At 47.4% G+C, this 20,683-nt stretch overlaps 2 protein-coding genes across 3 annotated transcripts; both read left to right on the top strand.

Moving 5' to 3' along the window:
* Positions 1-3,070: 3,070 nt before the first annotated feature.
* Positions 3,071-7,020, top strand: LOC120952053 (uncharacterized). Its single transcript, XM_040371156.2, has 3 exons — positions 3,071-3,910; positions 4,063-4,241; positions 5,375-7,020. The coding sequence occupies exons 1-3, from the start codon at positions 3,793-3,795 to the stop codon at positions 5,660-5,662; spliced, it is 585 nt and encodes a 194-aa protein (XP_040227090.1). The 5' UTR covers positions 3,071-3,792; the 3' UTR covers positions 5,663-7,020.
* A 7,539-nt stretch (positions 7,021-14,559) lies between these two features.
* Positions 14,560-19,953, top strand: LOC120950465 (uncharacterized). Of its 2 annotated transcripts, none has more exons than XM_049605666.1 (4): positions 14,560-16,397; positions 18,263-18,460; positions 18,656-18,963; positions 19,027-19,953. In XM_049605666.1, the coding sequence occupies exons 1-4, from the start codon at positions 14,571-14,573 to the stop codon at positions 19,625-19,627; spliced, it is 2,934 nt and encodes a 977-aa protein (XP_049461623.1). In that variant the 5' UTR covers positions 14,560-14,570; the 3' UTR covers positions 19,628-19,953. The 2 variants fall into 2 exon arrangements, with proteins under 2 accessions (XP_049461623.1, XP_049461622.1); XM_049605665.1 differs by having other exon boundaries at positions 17,294-18,460.
* Positions 19,954-20,683: the final 730 nt, after the last annotated feature.

The raw sequence follows: 20,683 nt of genomic DNA, 5'->3' as shown, positions 1-20,683 counted from the left end.
TTAACATCGTTAAATTAACTCTTTAAAGGAATAATGTGAGAAAAAGAGTTTGCAAAGTATCTTCAGATTATTCTACCTTCTCGAAAGAAAGATCATAAAAGTAGCAATGGAACAACAACATGCCAATTGCAATCCTATAAGAATCCAGTAGGTATAGCAAGCACACCTGCAGATATAAACCTTGGCCTAATCAAGTCATCACGATTTTTTTATCCTTCTTCAAGCTCTTGCTGTAGGTGCTACAGGATTCCCTTGTGCCTGTATGTGTGCAGGCAACGCTTTCTTTGACGCCATACCTTTTTTGCAAAGGGGTCCTCTGGTAATTGTACTGAAGGCATTGTGTAGGTGTGTGAATGTGTGTGTGTGTGTTAAGAGTCTCCATAAGCCATTTGTGTATTGGTGCGCCTCTATGCAAATCAGTTGCCTTCTCCCCGCAGTCCTCACGATGCGTTTAAAACAAAGAAATCCGAACGGTTACAGTTCGAGCGCGTGCCTTTGCTTCGATACCGATTCCTTCGCGCCGTACGTTTTACGTACCCCACACTTCGGTAAAATTGCACCGGGGTGGGTGTCGAAAACCTTAGGGTCCGTTTTCCCTTGAATGAGGCCAACCGAAGGAGTCGCGAGCAGTGCTTCGGTTAACACTCGGCTAGCAGCGACGAATAACGTTTCCCACGATTTCACGTTTTGGTGTGTTATGAAGTAGCGCAACGAAAGCAGCCAGACCCCCTCTGACCAATCCACCTGACAACCGTGCTGAACTGAACGGCGGCGGGAAAATTCACCGGCTTTTTTCCCGCAGGAACCAGTGCCATCGGACCACCGGTGGAAGGATAATTGCGACAAAAGAAAGCAACTAACCCGTGGGGTGTGGTGAATGGGCCGAACGCCGAATCGGGAAAATTAGCACAAACGTGGACATTTACTTTGGCACTCCTCCTTAAACAGCGCCATATGGTGGGTATGTGTGAAATGTTTTTGTTTGGCTTGACTTTCTTGACTTTACTCTTCTCCACGAGGTGAGGCGAAAGGAATGGAGTTTGCTCAAACAAAGGCGGCTTCGGTGGCTTGAGTTTCTTGAAGTTTTAACCACACGAGACCTCGCTCGGACATAATAGCCCCTTGCCCGGGGCCTGATTGTGGGTCCACCCCTTTTCCACGCCCTAGCAGCAGGCCAGCATATACGAACAGGTAGGGGAAACCGTATGACCAGTCCGGCACTGTATGAGGTCATTGTTCTAATTGTGTCCGTTGGACCGGTTGGCTAAGGGTGAAAGTGGCGAAGAAAGCGTGGCGGAGGTGAAACGGTGGTCCGAAGTAATGTGATTCCCTCGGGGGGAAGGAAGGCAAAAGAAAAGGGACGAAAAAGTACGAGACACACGGCACAACAGTAATCACGATGCGTGATGAGGCGTGTTTTTTGACGGTTTAATTAATTCACCTTTCCCCAGAACGGTTGTGTACTGTGGATGTTAGTTTTAATTTTGTTGATAGATTTGCTTTTGTGCGCTAAAGTCGATACCGGGAAGAAAAAAAGTTAATACCGTTGAAAATATGTTTTTCAAGAGGACATAAGTCACATGCAAGTGTGTGTGTTTTTTTCTGTAATTTTTTTTTTGTTCAAAAAGATACACATTGTGGATTATCAGGAAAAGCCTGTTCGTGATGTAATCCTTTTAATGTAAGTATTTTTTTTTTTGCACAAAAATTATACCTTTCCCTAATCATGTACTAATCTTGTGCAAATGATAGCTAAATCCTATTTTCATCATCTTAATTTACTTTGCTTCATGCGTGTTTAGACAAAATTAGCCCACTGTACTGGGTGCGTCATACTTTCACACCTGTTTGAATTAATGGACACTCCCAGGGTTTAATCCGGAAATTAAAAACAAAAAATACCATCACTCGCACCGCTATTTCAACCCATTTTTGTATGCATGACGTAAGTTTATCACCTAAATAATGATTTACAGTGTGAGTTATAAGGATTAAGAAAAAATAATGGTACATTTATAATGAGATCTTAAATATTTACAATTTTGTTAAAAAAAATAAATAAAAACGATTCTAAAGCTGTCGTTCCAGGTGTTGATCGGTGAAATTTGAAGTCTGGTAGGTAAGGCAAAAAACTGAAAAATATACAAAATCTTAAACAAAACAGAAACTATTGTTTTCAAATCATTTAAACTTAGTCTCAGTTGGAGTTCAAGATTGATCTCCATCTCATGTTTGCTTAATATTTTACGACACTTCCTACAGTATACAATAAAGATGTACACAATAATAAATATTTTTTATATTTCTGTTTTTACAGCACTGGGAAAAAACAAAGACACAACAAAACGGAAAACTTCCCATTTTAAAAACACAATACATGTTTTATAGCGCCATTAAGCATTTTGTGTAACACTCGCCTTAGACAAACTGAAGTTGAAATTAGATAAATGATGATAAATGATGATAAGTCCCACCTCTTAGCTCAACAAACGTTTGACAAGGACGAAAGTATCTATAAAATAAATTTACTGTAATATGTATTATGAAAAAAAAACGAACAAGTGGTGGCATCTGAAAACTCTTAGAGGAACCGTGCGAGTCATACACACACCCAAGACGACCAACATAGTTCCATCAAAGAAAAACGGGTCTTACTCCATCAAATACAATGCATCCTTTATGTAGCTCATCCAGAACCAACTATAGGAACTGGCGCATCACTTATCAGGACACAACTGCGACATGCATATGGCCAGTTCCACTAGCCACCAATCGCTGACTCCCGGGTCTCTGGCACTAATGGCTGGCTCAATAGAACTACCTTTACGTAGCTTACCAAGAACCAACTAGTGGAAATAGTAATCTACATGCGCTTCGAAATATCCATCACTCAATCCTCAATCCAAACCTTTTAAAAATACGCTTTTGAAATCGAAATCATAACCAACTCCCATTTCAAATGAAATTTTCCACGCGCATGCCCGCATATCGAAGCTGTCTCGTTTGACAGGCGTCACCATGGGCCTAGGATGAACACCTTCAGCTTCCCCACACCCACTATCCGGGTAGGCGAGTGTGTTCACGATTCCGTCAATGGTCACTGTTTCCTTCGCATAACATCTTCCACTATCCTCACTCAGATCCGCACGCACGTCTTAATTGTATCAATCTCGCTAGGTTTGCACCAACATTTCGTTCCGTGGCTTCGAGTTTCGAGCTGATATAAGCGTAAGACACACAAGCATTTCTGCACGCGCAAGGGACAAAGAGGCAGAGTAAGGAGTAAGGAAAACTCCTTGCCTTACAATGGAATTGCTAGATGTCAGTTGTGTTGATTTCGACGCTTGAGGGGTAAAGTGTTTTCCATTGCGATTGTACGTGTGCTGCAGTGAATCGCAGTGTCACGGGCATTAGGGAATTGAAACAAGTGCAACAAAGTGGAATTGTGGCTGTGTGTGTGTGTGTGGGTGGCTGTATTCACAATACCACCTGCTTTCTGGTGGATTCGTCCTGCCAAACGACGCTGGAGCAGGGAGAGGCAAATGCACACAGGAATTGCTGCAAGCTGGATGTAGTAGCGCGCGTGTAACAAAGAGCACACATACGCACACAAGCTGTCACCTGAAGCGTCCTCCACCCGTGCGTACGGTAGGGGCTGAGGGCCGATGATTGTGTGGCTAACAGTCGTCAGGTGCTGAGCAACAAGCATACGTTTCAGGCGCATTAGGGCATCGCAGTATCGTAAAACGCGACATCGACAGTAGCAACGTGAGCTAGTAGTGTCGGCAGCGAATGTGGGCAGTACTACGCGACACGGCAGTCGGTTTGCTTGCCGAAATACACTCACTGCAGAATGAGGCCAAAATGTCAATTATAATCGCAATCGTCTTCATGGGCTTGCTCGAGTTAGGTAAGTGTGCGGGGAATGAGGGTCGCTTTGTACGCAGTGTGAACGAAGGGAAACGGAGGCTGTGAACGTGTCAGTTTATCATTATCCTTTAATTGTTTTTCCCCCGCTTTTTTACCCACATCACACACACACACACTCATACACACTCACAGGAAGATCGCAGTACCTAACGAACACTGTACATAAGACATCAGCTGCGACGGAGAAGATTAATGATCTCTGGTGCTACTCGTGCAATGCTACGGACGATGGCGAGGCCTGTATCGATCTGTCGTCCGGAAATAATGCATCCTTCGTTAAAAAGTGTAACCCGGAGGAATTTATCTGCATGGTAAGTGACGTTGTTGCTCTGCTGGTTGTAGCCAGTATGCATGATTTCGATTACGATTCGAGGTGAGGAGCAGAAAGCACGCAAACAACTTTTGTCCCTCTCTCACGCGAGTGCCGCATGTGACGGTGTGTTTGTGTGTGTGCAGTGATAACGATTAATGCAAGACGAAGATGGCAAGATGTTTTCTTGGGCAAGGAGATGAAAGAAGCTTCAGAAACTCGTTCTCGGGATGCCCAAAATGTAGGGCAGAATGGGCAGCCGCGTGTAGCATTGACACAGATTGAACCTGCACGGAGCAAAACAAACGTGGGGGAAACGTGGGTAAAGAGAGTGTTTTACGATTTTTGACAAACGCTATCATATAACACGCTAATAGTAAAGCACATGGCACAGAGCAATGCGATCGTTATGTTGCCCGCGTGTTAGTACAATTTAATTACATTGAAATGGGCACAGTTAAGCAGCAGGTCGTAAAACTGGGTAGGGCTAGAGCTTGCGGGTTAAAGTTTATTTGAGGATGTGATGACGGTGCCGGTCGCACTGTCGTTTTCTAAACTAAAAGCTATTTACCAACCGTCCACTTAGTACATACGGATGCGCTACGCAAAATACATGGTAGTGTGTGCGGTAACGGAATCATCGTAACAGTACACTAAATTAATACGCGCTACATTATGATGATGAATCGATAAGAGACACGCGTTGCAGGGACACCGTGCTGCTTGGCGTGGGGATGAAGCGAGCGACGAGACGACGTTCGCTGCCGGAAGGAAGTGTCATATTTCAGTGGCATTTAATTGACAAATGTTTGAGCAAGCCAGCCCACCGCTGGTTTGGGGCTGCTCGCTAGGGGCTTGATTTTGGAGCCAGTGACGTCAGCAAGGGAACAGCAGCAAGCCCGGGTGGTGGTAATTAAATCACCATTAGATTTTGATGCTGCCTGGTAACGGTAAATTGGAAACGAATACGAAGAAATTGATGTGCTACAAAATGGTAAAAAAGGAACATTAAACTAGTTTAAAGAAAATGTTAAAAAAAGATCAATTTGCTAGTCATTAAATCATATTTAACACATATTTAACAACAATCAGGCTCTGGCAGTAATCTCCCATTTGCTTCCTTTCCCATTTCAGGTTAAACAGTTTTCCTACACAACCAGCACGGAAAATTCCACCTCCACGCCGAAGCTGTGGTCGCTCGAGCGGCGCTGCATCAGCAGCTGTGAGGCGGGTTGCATAATCATAGGCGAACGCACGAAGCTGTACGCCTGCACGAGCTGCTGCGAGAAGTCGCTGTGCAACACCGGCAAAGCCCACTCGACCAATCCGATCGCACACTTCCGGCGCACCTCAACGACACTGGCACTGGGCCTGCTGGTGCTGCTTAGCGTAATGAAACCCACACTGTCGGTGATACTCTAGTTTAGCGTACTTGGTAGAGCGGATGCAGGCTAACGTGTAGCGTATAGTACTCTTAATCGAAGCACAAGTTTTTTCTCCCATCCACTTCATCCCACTTGCCCCCCCCCCCCTCTTTCTGGCAAGCTTATGATAAGGCTTGATAGTACGGTGGCCAACAAAAGAGGGCGGGGAAAGAGAGGTACACACAGACCAATGCTTCCAGGGACCCCACAATAGAATATCCATTAGGACACAAAAGCTACCTTTGATTAAAAAAGGGTAAAGATTCACCTAGCCGCGTGAAGGTCAGAATTGGTCACCCTCCTTTAAATTAAACCCTATTCGACCCCTAAACTCCGTAAACAAAAAACGATTGCGAACACCCGCATTGATGCCCGCACATTGCCATATAATCCCACAATCGATCCTTTTTCGATTCCATTCGATTGCATGTTCGTGCGTTCCATTTTAGATAGAATTTGAAAGAAAAGCCAAAAGTTCACTCTTCAATATCGGTTACAAGTTTTTTATCTAAATGCACACCACACACACACACAAATACACACACAGTGACGAATGACGATGCTGTGTCGAATGTAGATATTAAGAAGCTCTCACATTCGCATTCAACTTCAACTCAATTTCCACTCAACAAACAAACGATTCCACATGTCCAACCAAATTTAACGTGGCTCTGGACGACAAAAAGCACAGCAAACCCACAATAAACACACAATTTGCATAGAAAAACAAAACAAAAACAATAAATAAATCATCGAACTTGAGTGCTGAGTGGTGTGTGCTGAGGTAGAGTAGGTAAGAAATGAATTTGAACCAAAACCATTTCTAATCTGCAGTTCAAGTTTTAGAATAACGAAACCTTTCGGGGATAGTTTAAAAAAAATACATTTAATAATTAACACACATACACACATGCACAAAGATAATTAAAAAACAAGAAAAAAGTGATGAAACGCTGCCAGGTTTTTACGATCAGGTATGATTTAAGGCAGGAATCGGGTTTACTGTTTACTGTGTCAAATATGTTTCATGCACCACAACATATGCACCCATCACCGTTGGTCGTACAGGATTTTCCGTTCCCCCCTCCCTCCATCACAGTCACAGTGACAGAGGATGCCGCCAACAAGAGGTCCCGTGCGGACAGCCAAATGAAATTCATATTTATTATTAAAGTAAGCAACAGCAGCCGTAGCAGCTTCGGTGTACACCCCAGTTCTGCAGCATAGAAACAATGTGTCAAAAGATCGGAAAATCGCAAGCTGTGACAAGGAATTTTCATTTGTAACTTTATTCGTCTTGCCTAGCCGTAAGAATAGTATTTTTTTTTTGAACAAAACACATACATTTGATGCAATAAAGATTTTAACGAAGCTAGAATAAATCGACCAGTTGGATTTGGGTTTAAATTCTTTGTTTTATAATTCCTCATTCATCTAAGCATCATATTAAACAACAATTGAACACTTGTCATCCTCTTTCTGATGCTTCATTATCGTACACATATTTAACCAAAACGAGTTACAGAACTTCAAAACAATCATTCAAATTGCATTGAACGATTTGCATATAATTCGTCGCAAAACCCATCGTAAACACCGCAACAATGGATTTGTCACTACCTGTAACCTTGATTGCACACACACGATCCAGCTTGCAGACCTACTCCAGTTTCCTAAGCACTCTCCCCCTCCACCCAAGTGACGTCAAAATTTGGTCCATATTCGTTGCCGGACGCATGCGTAAAATATTAAACCTTTTCTTTATCACCCCTCCCGGACACGGTAAACAAACCGCGCAGGCAGCAGCCAGCTAAACGGTATTACATCAACAACTCCTCCCCCTCCCCCGGGGCGAATTCGACACTCCGAAGGCCGCGACGCGCGACACACAATGGGCGCAATGTGGTGATGATGAGTTATTATTCACTAACGTGACCATCGACCGCAGAAACGTGCCGGTGGCTACCCTGCGTACGGTGATCGGTGATGCTTTCCTTGCGGTGTTGGTTGCAAAGTACGGGAGGGAGTTCAATTGAGGCCACCGGCCTACACAACACGCACCGGGTACTACTCGCCCGGTATTCATCGACAATTTCGAAGGTAATCGTCGGGAATCCCAGCCGCACAGAATTTCTTAAACCAAAATCCGCAGAACGACCGGCAAACCTTGGGGGTATGGCCCCAATGCAACACGTGGTGTGAATCAGCCACTCTGACACTTCGCGGAACGCTCAAAATCGCGTCTTTAGGGTGGCATTTTGCATCGAACGGGCCCCGAAAGAAAGGGAACATCAAGAGCCTACCGAGCGAGTGAGTTTTATGAATGAAACTCCAGCCAAGATCCGTGTTATGCAATCCGGGCCGGCCCACGAGCTGAGTGTGTGTGTGCGTGTTTGTCTGCGCGTACGAAACATTTCTAGCCGTGGGGAAAAACCCAAACACAACACCCCTCCCAGAAGGCTTCTTACAAATCAAAACAATTCAACACGCGAGTACCGGCCGTCGGGGTCGGCGAGCGTGGATGCATTGTGGCTGCTGTAATCGAACACATTGGTGGAAAACCCCAACTATTGCTTTAGCGCTGGGCTGGTGGTGACGGCGGCAGCATAACGTTACAGCTACAATTCGGTACGGGCTGCCCCGTGTCGGTGGGCTGTGCAGTGCACCGAATCGTTCAGTTCAAATGCGTTCAATCGACCTGGCCTCGATACCGTTTGTATCCGGCAACGTACAGGCGATCGGTTTCGATGCGGTCCATTAAAATGTACATGAAAAAAATATTTATAATAAAATTAAATAAAAAAAAACATAAAACAAATTATCTTCGGCACTTTAAACAATAATTTAATCACAATTCATGACAGTCATGCTCGGGCAACTATACAAAGGCAGCAGCATCAATAATTAGTGTGTCTCATAAAACGAGACCTTTCCTTTCATGCTCAACATACCGTTCAACAACCCAAACCGACTTATGACGTCGTAAAGCCGAAGAGAGATAAAAATAACCCACTCAAAACCACAGGCATGACGTCGTCAACCTCGCCGTCGAAGCTAGAAGGAAAGTGAAGGAGAAATAAAGCCTCCTGCGTACTAACGACCGCAACCAGACACTCATCCATCCATCGTCATCCAGACACGCAAATAAACCTTCTCAGGGCCGTCGTCCCGGTGGGCTGAATAAATGAGTTGGCCTTATTACACCCGGTGCCGTAAATTGCATAATCCGGCTTCTCCCTGTCGCTGGCTGCCTGAATCCTTCCGAATGCGAAACGAATGCAATGAAAGCATGAACGTGAGCTTCACGTGTGTCATTCATTGCAATCGCACGTACTTGCAGCCGCGAAAACTGCAAGCAACTTACACCCTTTTATGCCGGAGGATTGGTTCTTTTATGTGTTGGGTGGGTGTGCATGTGAAACGTTTTTTTATAGCAATTATGTTGAAAACTGTACCGCAAGAGCAAGAGCTCTGCATCGCAGCAACATCCGGGAGGTAGCCGTGCACATTAATGGTTGATCGACTTTTTTCGGCTACGGACAGGATTTCGAGAGGGAGTTTTAGTATTTTTGTTGTTGATGTATAGTTTACTCTTTTACTTACTAATTGGAAGGATACTAACAAAGCTATACAGTTATCAACAACATTAAATCAATTAAAAAAATAAGAATCTGCTTTTCAATCGTAGAACGAACATTTCACCCATTTGTATAACAGAAACAACAAGTGGTCAAAAATATCAATAAATCTGTCATCAAAACACGGATCCGCGCGTACGCGTAGTAAAATGCTTTCATCATTTCCTTTAAATCCCATTCCATTTCCAAGAAAAAGCCGCAATCGCTCTGTAGGTCAGTTTTGCCCGTTTCTGCCACGATCGACGAAATGCACGAAAGACTTCAATGGTAGGTAAGGCGCGAAACCCCAATTTGTTGAAGTCATCCGTTTCGTGCATCGGTCAGCCATCCGTTTCGGAAATGGCTCACGTTTGGCCCTCTTTCGCTCTCGCTCTCTCACTCTTTCTCTCACCGTGCGCGATGATTCATCCTACTGCACCTCCCGGGCCCGTTCGAGAGTGTGATCATGTAATCCTCCAACTGAACTGTTCACGCGGTCAACTTTTGTGGATTCGAGACACACAAACGCTATGCGCTAAAGATACAAAATGTAGCGTAATATCTACCACCACCACCCTTTTCCTTCGCCATGTTCCGAATCGCCCCTAGCGCCAGCGTTCGACCGTAAGAGGCGTAGGTTTGTGTGTGTATGTGAGTTGAGGCATGATGTCAATAAACCCGGCTCACCACCCAGCATTTCACGCTAAAGGACCGCGCCGTCCCTTCGCATCCCCGACACGAAGGAATAAAGAAGCTGAACGTTCAGATCAACGCAACCAATGCACCAATGGTAGTGAAAGAGAAAGTACTCTACCCCTATGTTCGATCTGACATAGGCTGAAGGCTGGTCGGCCGTGCTAACGATGGGCAAGATTTTTAGCTCATCCGCCAGGTCAAAGACTTCCACTATCATCAGCAATCCCGTGTATGTGTGTCTACGTTTCAGATCGTTTCCATACGATGGCTAAACGCAGCGGTTCTCCCCGTGCAGAAGTTTTCTTCACCCTCTCCCTCCCTCTCTCTCTCTCTCTCGCTCTTCCAAGCCCCGCTGACAAACCGATCTCGGTAGTTGCAGTCCGCTTTCTTCGGTTACGGTAATTTTTTACGGGAGTTTAATTTTTTTTCATCGCTTTTTGGCTTCGGATGCGGATCTTGTAACCGGGTCTCGGCTGTACCGTGCCGGAGCGGGACACAACTCTTTTCAAAGGGGAGCGGGACACGATCAGCGAACACACGATCGTCGTAGGTGTGGAGGAAGGTAAACAAACGCGTACCCTCCACTATTCGGCTTCGTGAGAGGCCGCCCGGCGTTCCGTCGGCGGTGGGGTTCTATAAAACAATCCGGTTGCCGTTGGCCGAAGTCAGTTCGAGCTGTGCAGTTTAGCCGGAATGGTAGACCACATTCGGCAGTGAAAGCATACAGAGCGCAGAGTGTTGGGGATTAGTAGCTCTTGGTACTGGAGAGCACGTTTGGAGTGAACGGTTAAAATCGAAAGGCTACATCGAATACGATACGAACGATCGCAAAAAAACACAAACGAGTGTAGTGAGAGTTTGGTGTGCATCTTAAGCAAAAGTGAAAAAGTCCCACACGCGGACGAGTGATCACAGTGAAGCGTCGCGAATTGTGCTGCTGTAACAGTTTGCTGCATCCGTTATTAAGGCGTTGCACAGTGGAAGATCAGTGAAAAGTATTAACGGAAAGGTTAGTGACAGACAAAACCATCACACCAAATGCTTCAACGGTTGGGATTCCGTTCCGGTGACTTTCAGCGGGCTTTAAATTAAAACTTTTTTGAACTGCTAGTGCTGTTTCTATAACGAACAAACGAAGCGCACCCAACGAGTCAAACAGCATCTCGATCGATGGGTTTGGTTTTGGTAGGATGAAAAGGGAGATGAAAGATGCATAACGAAGTAACGGGAAAACAGAGATTATGCTTTAAGAACAAGACGCGCGGTGGGATTAATGGTCGTTTGACGATCGTTCACCCGTAAACAGTAAATGAAAGGGAAAGAGAATTCTTTGACTGCTAAGATGGTAGTGCTTATTAGAACAAGAGGGAAAGTTTTATAGAGGTGTAAGTTTTATGCCCCTTTGTGAAGCGCTTGCATGAGCAAAGGTGCAATGAACTTTAAATAATGGTTTAGAGTTCTTTGAAATGATCATGTAATGATTTAAATATTTTATAAGAAAACGATGCTTGTTAACACAACTTAAACTGACTCCATTTATAATCTCTGGCATCAGTAGATATTCCTAGGAATGCAAAGTAGATCTATATTAGATTTGATATCATACTCTGTAAATTATAAGATCCATTGGCCTTGGTTGTGTAAGATCGTCATCATTCGTTCAAAATCGTTCAAGTGTAAGATCTTCATAAATTAAATTGAATAAAACAAAAAATTGCTTTAGACTGCTCCATAACATTGAAATTACATCTTAAATTACCAATCTGTGTCAAGCAGATTAGGAGATTTGCACAACTTCACTAATTGTGTTAATTATCCTAAATTCCCCCAACCTCCTCCTCCTTATGGCATATTCATATTATATAACACAGTTGAATACTGCTGCCATCTACTAAAGATATTGGCGCCGTAAATTGCCATCCAGACCATATGCATCGCCACCATCATCATCGCACTTTCATATCTGCCGGCGGTGCGAGAAAGTTTGGTAAACTACTGTTTATGGTTCCAGCAAGATTCCCGCCGTGAGCTCATTGTATGCAAATCGCTGATCCGATCCAAAACACTCACACTTTCATCGTACGCATACGCGGTTCTTTTCCCCTTGCTTTTCGGAAGTAAGGGGGGTGGGAAGAGGACAATAAAACATCTCAGCCACACACAGCAGCAGCTCAAAACAAAGACATTTCATCTTTCACGTAACTCCACTTACACCCAACGTCTTGTTCAAAATAAGGCATGGCGAGTTTACCGATTAGAGCAGAAACGTTTGCTCCCTTCCTGCTCGATTAGGGCGGGTAGAGGAAAAGCGCTATGAAAACGGCTCGATCTTGGCAGCGGTATGTGTCCTGCCCAGCCCGCATATTTCGTAATTTTCGTTATTTTGGCAGGTCGTGTCTAGACACGCGGGTTCGCCAAACGCCAACCGCCCACGCGCCTGCAGCGGCGACGGTTGTACAACGGTTGACCATAACCAGTCACGGTAAACAAACGGGTAAATTTCACTTTTCATATTCCCACCCTAAGATTTGCGAGTAAAGACGCGACAACACTTGCACACGCCGCCCTCGAGGGTGGAAGTCTAACCTCCGCAGGAAGGTGATCATGTGGCGTTGGCCAGTTGAGAGCAGTACAAGACGATGGGGCAAAAAAAAGGAACGAACCACACGCACAGACACAAAAAAACAGTGTGAAGGCAGACAAATTCGCGCAATCATCTGGTGTCGATGACGGTGGTGGTTTCTGCGTTGGTTGTGCGAATTATGCAACGACGCGACCTCATTTCTCTAGCGGTGACCACAACACAACAGCACACACACACACGATGACACTTCTCACATGGTACCACTTTCGGTGAGCGGCGAAGGAACTACCTTCCTTATAGGGGCGAACCGAGTCGGAAGTTGATCCGATCCGGTCGTTCATCTTTGTCGATATTTTTGACAATAAACGATCGTGATCGTTGTGATCGAAGCAGCATTATTCAATTTCAGCAGCTTCAGAAATTTAATTTTTTTGTTTGTGTTTGCATGAGTTCATTCATAATTCGAATGTGCTTTTCTTTTCTTCACCGTCAAATGTAAACAGTTGATCTTTGCTGCAAAACAAGGCAACACAAGATCGCTTCAGCTACAAGATAATAAGACACTTGCGCGAGTCATACATTTTGCGAAAGTAAAAGTTTCCGTTTTTTTTCTGTGCTACAGCCATCCACATCAACGTCTGTACGGTTCGGACCCCTACGTACAGTTTAACGATTCTTCCTGTTTATACTTGTGTGATGCCATACTTTTTCACCTTTTCCCTTTTCTTTCTTCGCCCCGTTGACGATCAAATCAGTGAAACACTTTCGTCTTCTTTATATCGGGCCTGGCGCATTGTATGCTGGCTGTGGTGAAGTTTTGCTTCTCATCTTCACACACACACACACTCGCCCATTTTCCCCAGGTGCCGTTAAAAAGCCGGGCAAGGAAGTGAAACATTTTCGAGGCCAACCATTCCCGGGATAAGTTAGCTTGAGATGGATTTCGTAAGCCAAGCGAACCGAAACCGAGGGGAAGGTGAGGGGCGTTCACAAAGGGTAAAAAGGTTATTGTTTACCGTAGGTTTCAACAGGCACACGCAAAGCCAGCAAGATCGTCGGCGGTCGTTGGATGTTTCTTTGTGCTGGTTTTATGCAAAATTCAAACCATTTGCTTCGGTGGTTCACTTGGCCCGCCATTTCACCGCGTCGGTTCAGGCAAAGGGTGAAAGGAAAATACATCGTTTGTGGTACATCAGGGTCATCACGCTATTGTGACCCGGGGGGAGCGGGCGGGAATTGTACGTTGCACTTATTTCCGGGACTGCTCGACACTATTTGTCAGTCTTGACAAAGAGATACTGAAAATAACGTTACAGAAACTCCTTTAAAAATCTCTGTTCACTAAAGATCGACCACGATGATCGACAATGTCAAGTTCAACAAACATTTTTGAGAAATCATCGACTCCTCTCTAGGTGGATCGATCAGCTAACGTGTACACCTTCGCTGCTTTTCAGCCTTTCTTCCAACGGTGCTCGGTCATACACTTCTTAACCCGCAGGGCATTGGTGCGGACGATAATTCACACCGTAAACACCAACTGCGGGGCCGAATTTGACTCGACTTCCGAGCGATTGGATGCGGTCACTTTCGCCTTTACACTGCTCGGCGTCTTACCGGCGCGGTTTCTGCTCAAGCCACAGCTCCACAGCCACTAAAGATAAACAAAGAAACACAGGAAGGAGGAGGTTGAATGCATATTACCTCACGCGTTGTCAGTGAGCGATGCGGTCAGAGAGATGGGAAGGTTGTTAGGTAATCGTGGCTGGTAACCACAATAACAAAGTCACCATTGCAGCGGAGGCCTCCTCCTCCTCCTCCTCGGCGGGGGTTATTTCGATGGTCAGATGGGTAATCATTTCTTTCCGCGGAAGTCATCGGACGAATGTGGTGGCCAGTGGCATACACTATCCGGAAGCTCGGAAACAGTGCGTAATTGTATTTTTATTTTCTCTTTCTTCTTTTTCTCTCTCTTTCTTTGTGCTTGCCTGTAGAGCAGTCAAACTACGATGCGATTGCTAGGATCCGCAGCACTGCTGCTAGTGCTGTCAGCGGTTGCCGTCATCGGTGCTGACGAGTGGGGTTGGCTTCCGCTCGAGGATGGACTGCAGGGCGAGGAGAAGGTGCGCGAGAAGCGGCAGGACATCGGAGTACTGCCCGCTTCCCAGCAAAACGTCACCGAGGTTAGCGACGAGGACATCCTGAAGTTCATCCTCGACAGCGGTCGGCAAGGGCGCAGCCTCGAAGGGTTCGACGAGGTGTACAGCGATCCGTCGGTGCAGGACGCTCTCCAGAATGCGGACGATGCGCAGGCACGTAACATCATCAAGGACAAGCTGTGTTCGCTCGGGTTGATGCAGTGTGACGGTCAAGGCGAATCGATCGAAGGCAAACGACCGTACTATCCGATCTACGCCCAGCAGCAACCGCCACGACCGAGACCCCCGGTACGAGGGCCACCGCTACCGCCCCAACAGTACGCCCAGCGTCCTCCGCAGCCACCACAGCAGCAAGCTTACCCACCCAAGCCACAGCACCAGGGACCGTACGGACCGCCGAAACCGATGCCCGTACCGAACCACGCGCAGCACAAGATCGGCTATGCCGGACCCCAGCAGCGTCCACCGTACAGTGGACCGCCGAACTCGTTCGCTGGCCCCAGTTACGCGTCCGCCTACCCATCGAAACCACTCGGACCGATCTACGAGGGCGATACACCACCGTTCGAGTTCGAACCGATCGGAGCTGGCGAGAAGATCTACGAGAGTCCCCTCTCGAAGCCGGGACTTGTGCTCAACGAAGGACCGCTGGTAAAACCGGTAGAGCAGCACATTCACCATCACTACCACCACATTGACGGTGCGGCCGATTCGAAGACGGTCGTGGTGAACAATCCTGGCCCGGTGGGCGCTTCGGTACTGAGCGGTTCGGCCGTCGTTGGCGGATCCAGCTCGTCTAGCTTCAACAGCGGCCTCTACTCGGCTGGCGGCGTTTACGGTGGCGCTCAGGGACTTTCGGGCGGTGGATTTTCACCTCTCGCTGGGTCAGACTTTGATTACAAAGAGCTGAAGGGCGTTAACAACAACAATGGCTTCGGGCAGTCGGGAGTGTATGCCGCCCAGTCGAAGCCTGTGTTTGAGGGTTCGTCATCTTCGTTCGGGCAGGGAGGCCAGAGCAGTCTGTACAACCAGGGACCGGCACAGTTTGGCAGCAATTCGCTGTACAGTGGCGAAAGCTCCAGTGCGTACCAGGGTGGCAATGGAGCGGGCTTCCATTCCTCCAATCCGGCGCTGTATAAGAAGGAGCTGAACGTTAAGGGTCCGGCCGCCTCGAACGGTTTGGGCACGTACTCCGGCAACAACTACAGCAAGTACAGTCAATACACCAATGGACAGTATGCCGCGAACGGAGGACAGTTTGGCTCTAGCGGAGGACAGTTCGGAGCAAATGGAGGCCAGCAGTTCGGTGCAAATGGAGGCCAGCAGTTCGGTGCCAATGGAGGCCAGTTCGGTGCTAACGGTGGACAGTACAGTCAATTCGCCAACGGAAACGGTATTGAGGATTGCGTCTGTGTGCCGTACGATCAGTGCCCGGCGCAGGATGTGATCGGCCGCAAGGACGATCTGATCCTCCCGCTTGATCCGCGTAATCTCAAGACAGACATTGAAGCGGCAGCTGATGAGGTGGTAATTACCGATGGTAACGGTACGATGACGGTGGTGCGCGTACCGAAGAATGCCACAGCGGAACCGGAAACGAAGACGAAGAAGATCAGCAAGCGCGAGGCAGCGGAGGGCAAATCGAACGAGGCAAAGGATAAGGCCAGCATTGAACCGGTAAGTGTGATACAGTTTAATACTTGTGCTGATCTGGTACTGTTAACCAATACTACTACTACTGAATGCTCAAAATTCCATTTTAACCCCGTTCCGTTCGGCTCGCATTAAAAAACCCACACACCCACACACACAGAAACGAAACACTCAAACTACTCAAAGGCGCCTTGCCCACAACTAAATCCTAATCCTTAATGTCCTAACCTATCATGTGCTGAGATCCCCTTAAAATCCCTTGTCTAAGATGTCTGAGAATTGAGAGAGAAAGAGAGAGAAAGAGAGATTTTCCGTTGTACGTGGCGATCAAGCACAAAGCTCGTACGATCAGGATGTTTGGTTGGCGGTCGTCATCCAACGTTTTGGTCATAGAAACCGGAAATCGGCAGCGATACTGACACCTCAGGGCTTGACTGTTGCCACCATTTGAGGCCACTGAATTGGTCCACAAAAAAAACAACAGACGCTACAATAATACACTGGAACGCAGACAAACTTTTGACTTCCAATAAAGAAGCTCCACGAACTTGGACGGCAATGGAACTATGGATGTCCGTTCCATGGTCCTTATTTGCCAAAAAGGAAAGGAATTGAAACACAAACACAACCCTAAACGAATATTCACACACACACATTAAAAAAAACCCGCAATACGCCACCTTTCTCCACTCATAGACGCCGTGCGGCACGGGTTGTTTAATGGGAAAACGCTTGCGCTTGCCTATTAACCGGTCGACGGAACGCCCTATGTTGTGAGCGTGCGTGCGCGTGTTGGTGGTATGTGTATGTGAGCGTACGTGTATGTTTGCCAGCAATTGTCCGCAGTGTTTCCTAATCCTTTTCCCCCCAAATCACCCTTTGCCCTCTTTGTTCCTCTTCTCTCAACTGTATTGTTTTAGCGTTTGTTGGGTGGTGGTAACGGTGGAGACAAGAAGGTAGTGCCCACGTTTGGAGTATCGTTCGGTTTGCCGTACCCGACCGGCGGCTACCCGCTCAACCCGTACGGTCCTCACCCCGCCCCGAACCCTTACTTTGGATCGCTCAGTGCCAATGGCTTAAATCTGGGGCTGATCAACGTCAACCCGCTCCTGTCGCTGCAGGTGACAAAGGACGAGTACGGCGACAAGGTGCTGAAACCGTTGGTCAACCTGCACGTCACACCGACCGAAAACATTGTGCACAAGATTGGCGGGCTGCTGGCGGCCAAAAAGCAAAACATTTACCACGTGTTCAATCAGCACGAACACTACCACTCCCACCACGGAGGGTATCCGAGGCCGCCGCCAATCTACCATCCCCATCACGTGCACGGACCGCCTCCACCGTACGTTGACGGGCCGATCCTTTCCCGGCCACCGCCGTTCGGTCCCGGTGGCCATCCGGAGCTGATCTACACCAAGCCGCCCGGTCCGATTTACACCGGAGGTCTGGGAGGGTTTAATCGACCGCCTCCACCTCCACCGTTTGTTGGAGGTCAGCCACCGTTTGGGGGACCCGTTGGGCCCCACTTTGGACCACAGGTTGGGCCGGCGGGCGGCTTTGGCCCAGCTGGTTTTGGTGGTGGTCCCAGGCCTCCGTATTTCCGTGACGCTTCCTCGGTGGTGAAGAACGGCGAGGACACTGAGTACTACGACAATGTTGAGTTGGGTCGTAGCACGAACGTAACGTTTGCTGGTGAAAGCACGAACGCTTACCGGCCTGCCGGTAACTTCAAGTACCAGTCGGTATATCCGCAAAATGCACCGAACAACATCAATGCAAACAGAGCTCAGTACGGTCGGCAGTACCAGAACTATAGGCACGAGATCAGCGAGCTACCTACAGACCGATCTAACGCTGTAAGACTTCCATCCTCCATTCCGACCCAGAGTGTGCCCACGCCGGCACCGGGCCACGCGCAGGGTAGCCCCACGATCAGCTTCCCAAGCAGCCGACGCAGACGCCGGGCCACGGACGTCAGTGTGCCGGAGTCGCTGGAAGAAGGTCAAGAAACGGTAAAGCAAATTGAAGAACCGGTTGCGGTTGAACCCTCCTCCGTACAGGAAAAATCTTTCTCCACCGAAAAGGTATGTAAATGCAAGGACGGAGTGCAGTTTTGCTGACTTCTCTGAAGAAGCTTCTTCTACGCAGTGCAAACAGGATTAGGTCACATAGAACACAACACTACTACACCTCACACTTCAATAGCGGATTAAGTCGCGGGAAGCTTACCGGGCAAATGGATGAACTTTTCCACTCTTTTTGTTTCACAAATTCCACAGAGACAAGCGTACTACGGACCTCGCCCTGGTCAGCAACAGCAGCAGTGCAGCGGTCGTCAGGTTTGCTGCCGTAAGCCCGTGTATCGCAATCCAGCGAGCCAGAATCTGGGCAAGTGTGGTGTACGAAACGCGCAAGGCATTAACGGACGCATCAAGAACCCGGTGTACGTGGACGGTGATAGCGAGTTCGGCGAATACCCATGGCAGGTGGCGATTCTGAAGAAGGATCCCAAGGAATCGGTGTACGTGTGCGGTGGTACCTTGATCGACAATCTGTACATCATAACGGCGGCTCACTGTGTGAAAACGTAAGTACATAAAACGCCTACCCAATGTGTTATATTTTAATGCCAATACTTCTTTCATTACAGCTACAATGGATTTGATCTTCGTGTACGCCTCGGCGAATGGGACGTAAACCACGACGTTGAATTCTACCCGTACATTGAGCGCGATATCATCTCGGTGCAGGTACACCCGGAATATTACGCCGGCACGCTTGACAACGATTTGGCCATTCTGAAGATGGACCGTCCGGTGGATCTTACCAGTGCGCCCCACATCGCGCCCGCCTGTCTGCCCGACAAGCATACCGATTTCTCCGGCCAACGTTGCTGGACCACCGGCTGGGGTAAGGACGCGTTCGGTGACTATGGCAAGTATCAGAACATCCTGAAGGAGGTGGACGTGCCGATTGTGAATCACTACCAGTGCCAGAACCAGCTGCGCCAGACGCGCCTCGGCTACACGTACAACCTGAACCAGGGCTTCATCTGTGCCGGCGGCGAGGAGGGCAAGGACGCGTGCAAGGGCGATGGTGGTGGTCCGCTGGTTTGCGAACGGAACGGCGTCTGGCAGGTGGTTGGTGTCGTGTCGTGGGGCATTGGCTGCGGCCAAGCGAATGTGCCCGGCGTGTACGTTAAGGTCGCCCACTACCTGGACTGGATCAATCAGGTTCGTGGTCGGTTCTAGGCGTGTATGAGACTCGGCCCACCCCAGATATGCCACACTATATTTATTGACCCACGCAGCGTAGTTTTGTAGAGCTTAGGGTACTATGAGCGAGACGGATGGCGCAACGATATAATATGTATTAACAGTCTACTTCTTCGGCTGGGGCAAGGTGCAAATGCGCAGACCAGCCGGAGTTACAGTGTACGATGCTATGTGCAGGCATTCGAGTGTGAGGAACGAGTTTGTTTTTCGCGAGATTTATTGTGTATACCTAGCCGTAACGAAAATCGAGATTCTCGTGCATGAAATGAATAAATTATTCTATTTATTCTGTCTTTTGTAAATGACTGTGATTGAGTTTTCTATTACTGATGACAAGTATGGACTTTTTTCAGGTCAACTAGTATTGTGAGTTATTCATGGACCAGGGCATTACTTGAACAGATGACTCATGCAAGCTTCACCTGTCTCAGAACAGTCAGGTCAGAATCCAGCACCAATAGCAACTGCCAGTAGTAGTCTGACGAAACACCCGTAACAAATGGACGGTGTAATTACATCCAAGTTGACTTGCAAAAGATCAGAGTCGGTGGTTTTGAAACGGTTTCCGATGTAGTACTCAGAGTGCCAAGGAGATGCTCCCTCAACACCACATCTAGTAACCGAACCAACCATCAACCTGAGCCAAATAAGAAGCGCACCCTTGTGAGGAGAGTAGGAAGTTTGCGTCTCTTAAAATACTCCCGAAATAGATTGGATTCTTGGACTACGTTTGCGTGACACTTACAACAGTTTTGTGAAGCTCAAACTCCTGACTAAATAATCAAATCTGCACAGTAAAGGTGCCATCAGCTTGATTTGACTGGGACGATTCATAGTAGGTTGACGAGTGATCTGGCCACAATCCCCTTTGTAGCACAGGAGGATCTAGCACTAGGTCCAAAATCTATTGCAATACTTTGTTTCCTTTTGGACGATTTCTCTCTAGGATAAGCGGAAAACATTTCAATACAACCATCGAAAATGTTTACCAATAACTTACCATTGCTTTATGATCATTGCATGTTCGGAATT

The sequence above is a fragment of the Anopheles coluzzii genome, chromosome 2 (assembly GCF_943734685.1).
Source record: "Anopheles coluzzii chromosome 2, AcolN3, whole genome shotgun sequence".
Classification (NCBI taxonomy): Eukaryota; Metazoa; Arthropoda; class Insecta; order Diptera; family Culicidae; genus Anopheles; species Anopheles coluzzii.
The sequence above is the reverse complement of the archived record's forward strand: the minus strand, read 5'-3'. Positions and strand labels throughout refer to the sequence as shown.

Coding starts and splice junctions, on each gene's coding strand:
- LOC120950465 (XM_049605665.1), top strand. CDS start 14,571: ATGCGATTGCTAGGATCCGCAGCACTGCTGCTAGTGCTGTCAGCGGTT. Junction 16,398..17,293: donor ATAAGGCCAGCATTGAACCG/GTAAGTGTGATA, acceptor GTATTGTTTTAG/CGTTTGTTGGGTGGTGGTAA. Junction 18,964..19,026: donor GCGGCTCACTGTGTGAAAAC/GTAAGTACATAA, acceptor CTTTCATTACAG/CTACAATGGATTTGATCTTC.
- LOC120952053 (XM_040371156.2), top strand. CDS start 3,793: ATGTGGGCAGTACTACGCGACACGGCAGTCGGTTTGCTTGCCGAAATA. Junction 3,911..4,062: donor CATGGGCTTGCTCGAGTTAG/GTAAGTGTGCGG, acceptor ACACACTCACAG/GAAGATCGCAGTACCTAACG. Junction 4,242..5,374: donor CGGAGGAATTTATCTGCATG/GTAAGTGACGTT, acceptor TTCCCATTTCAG/GTTAAACAGTTTTCCTACAC.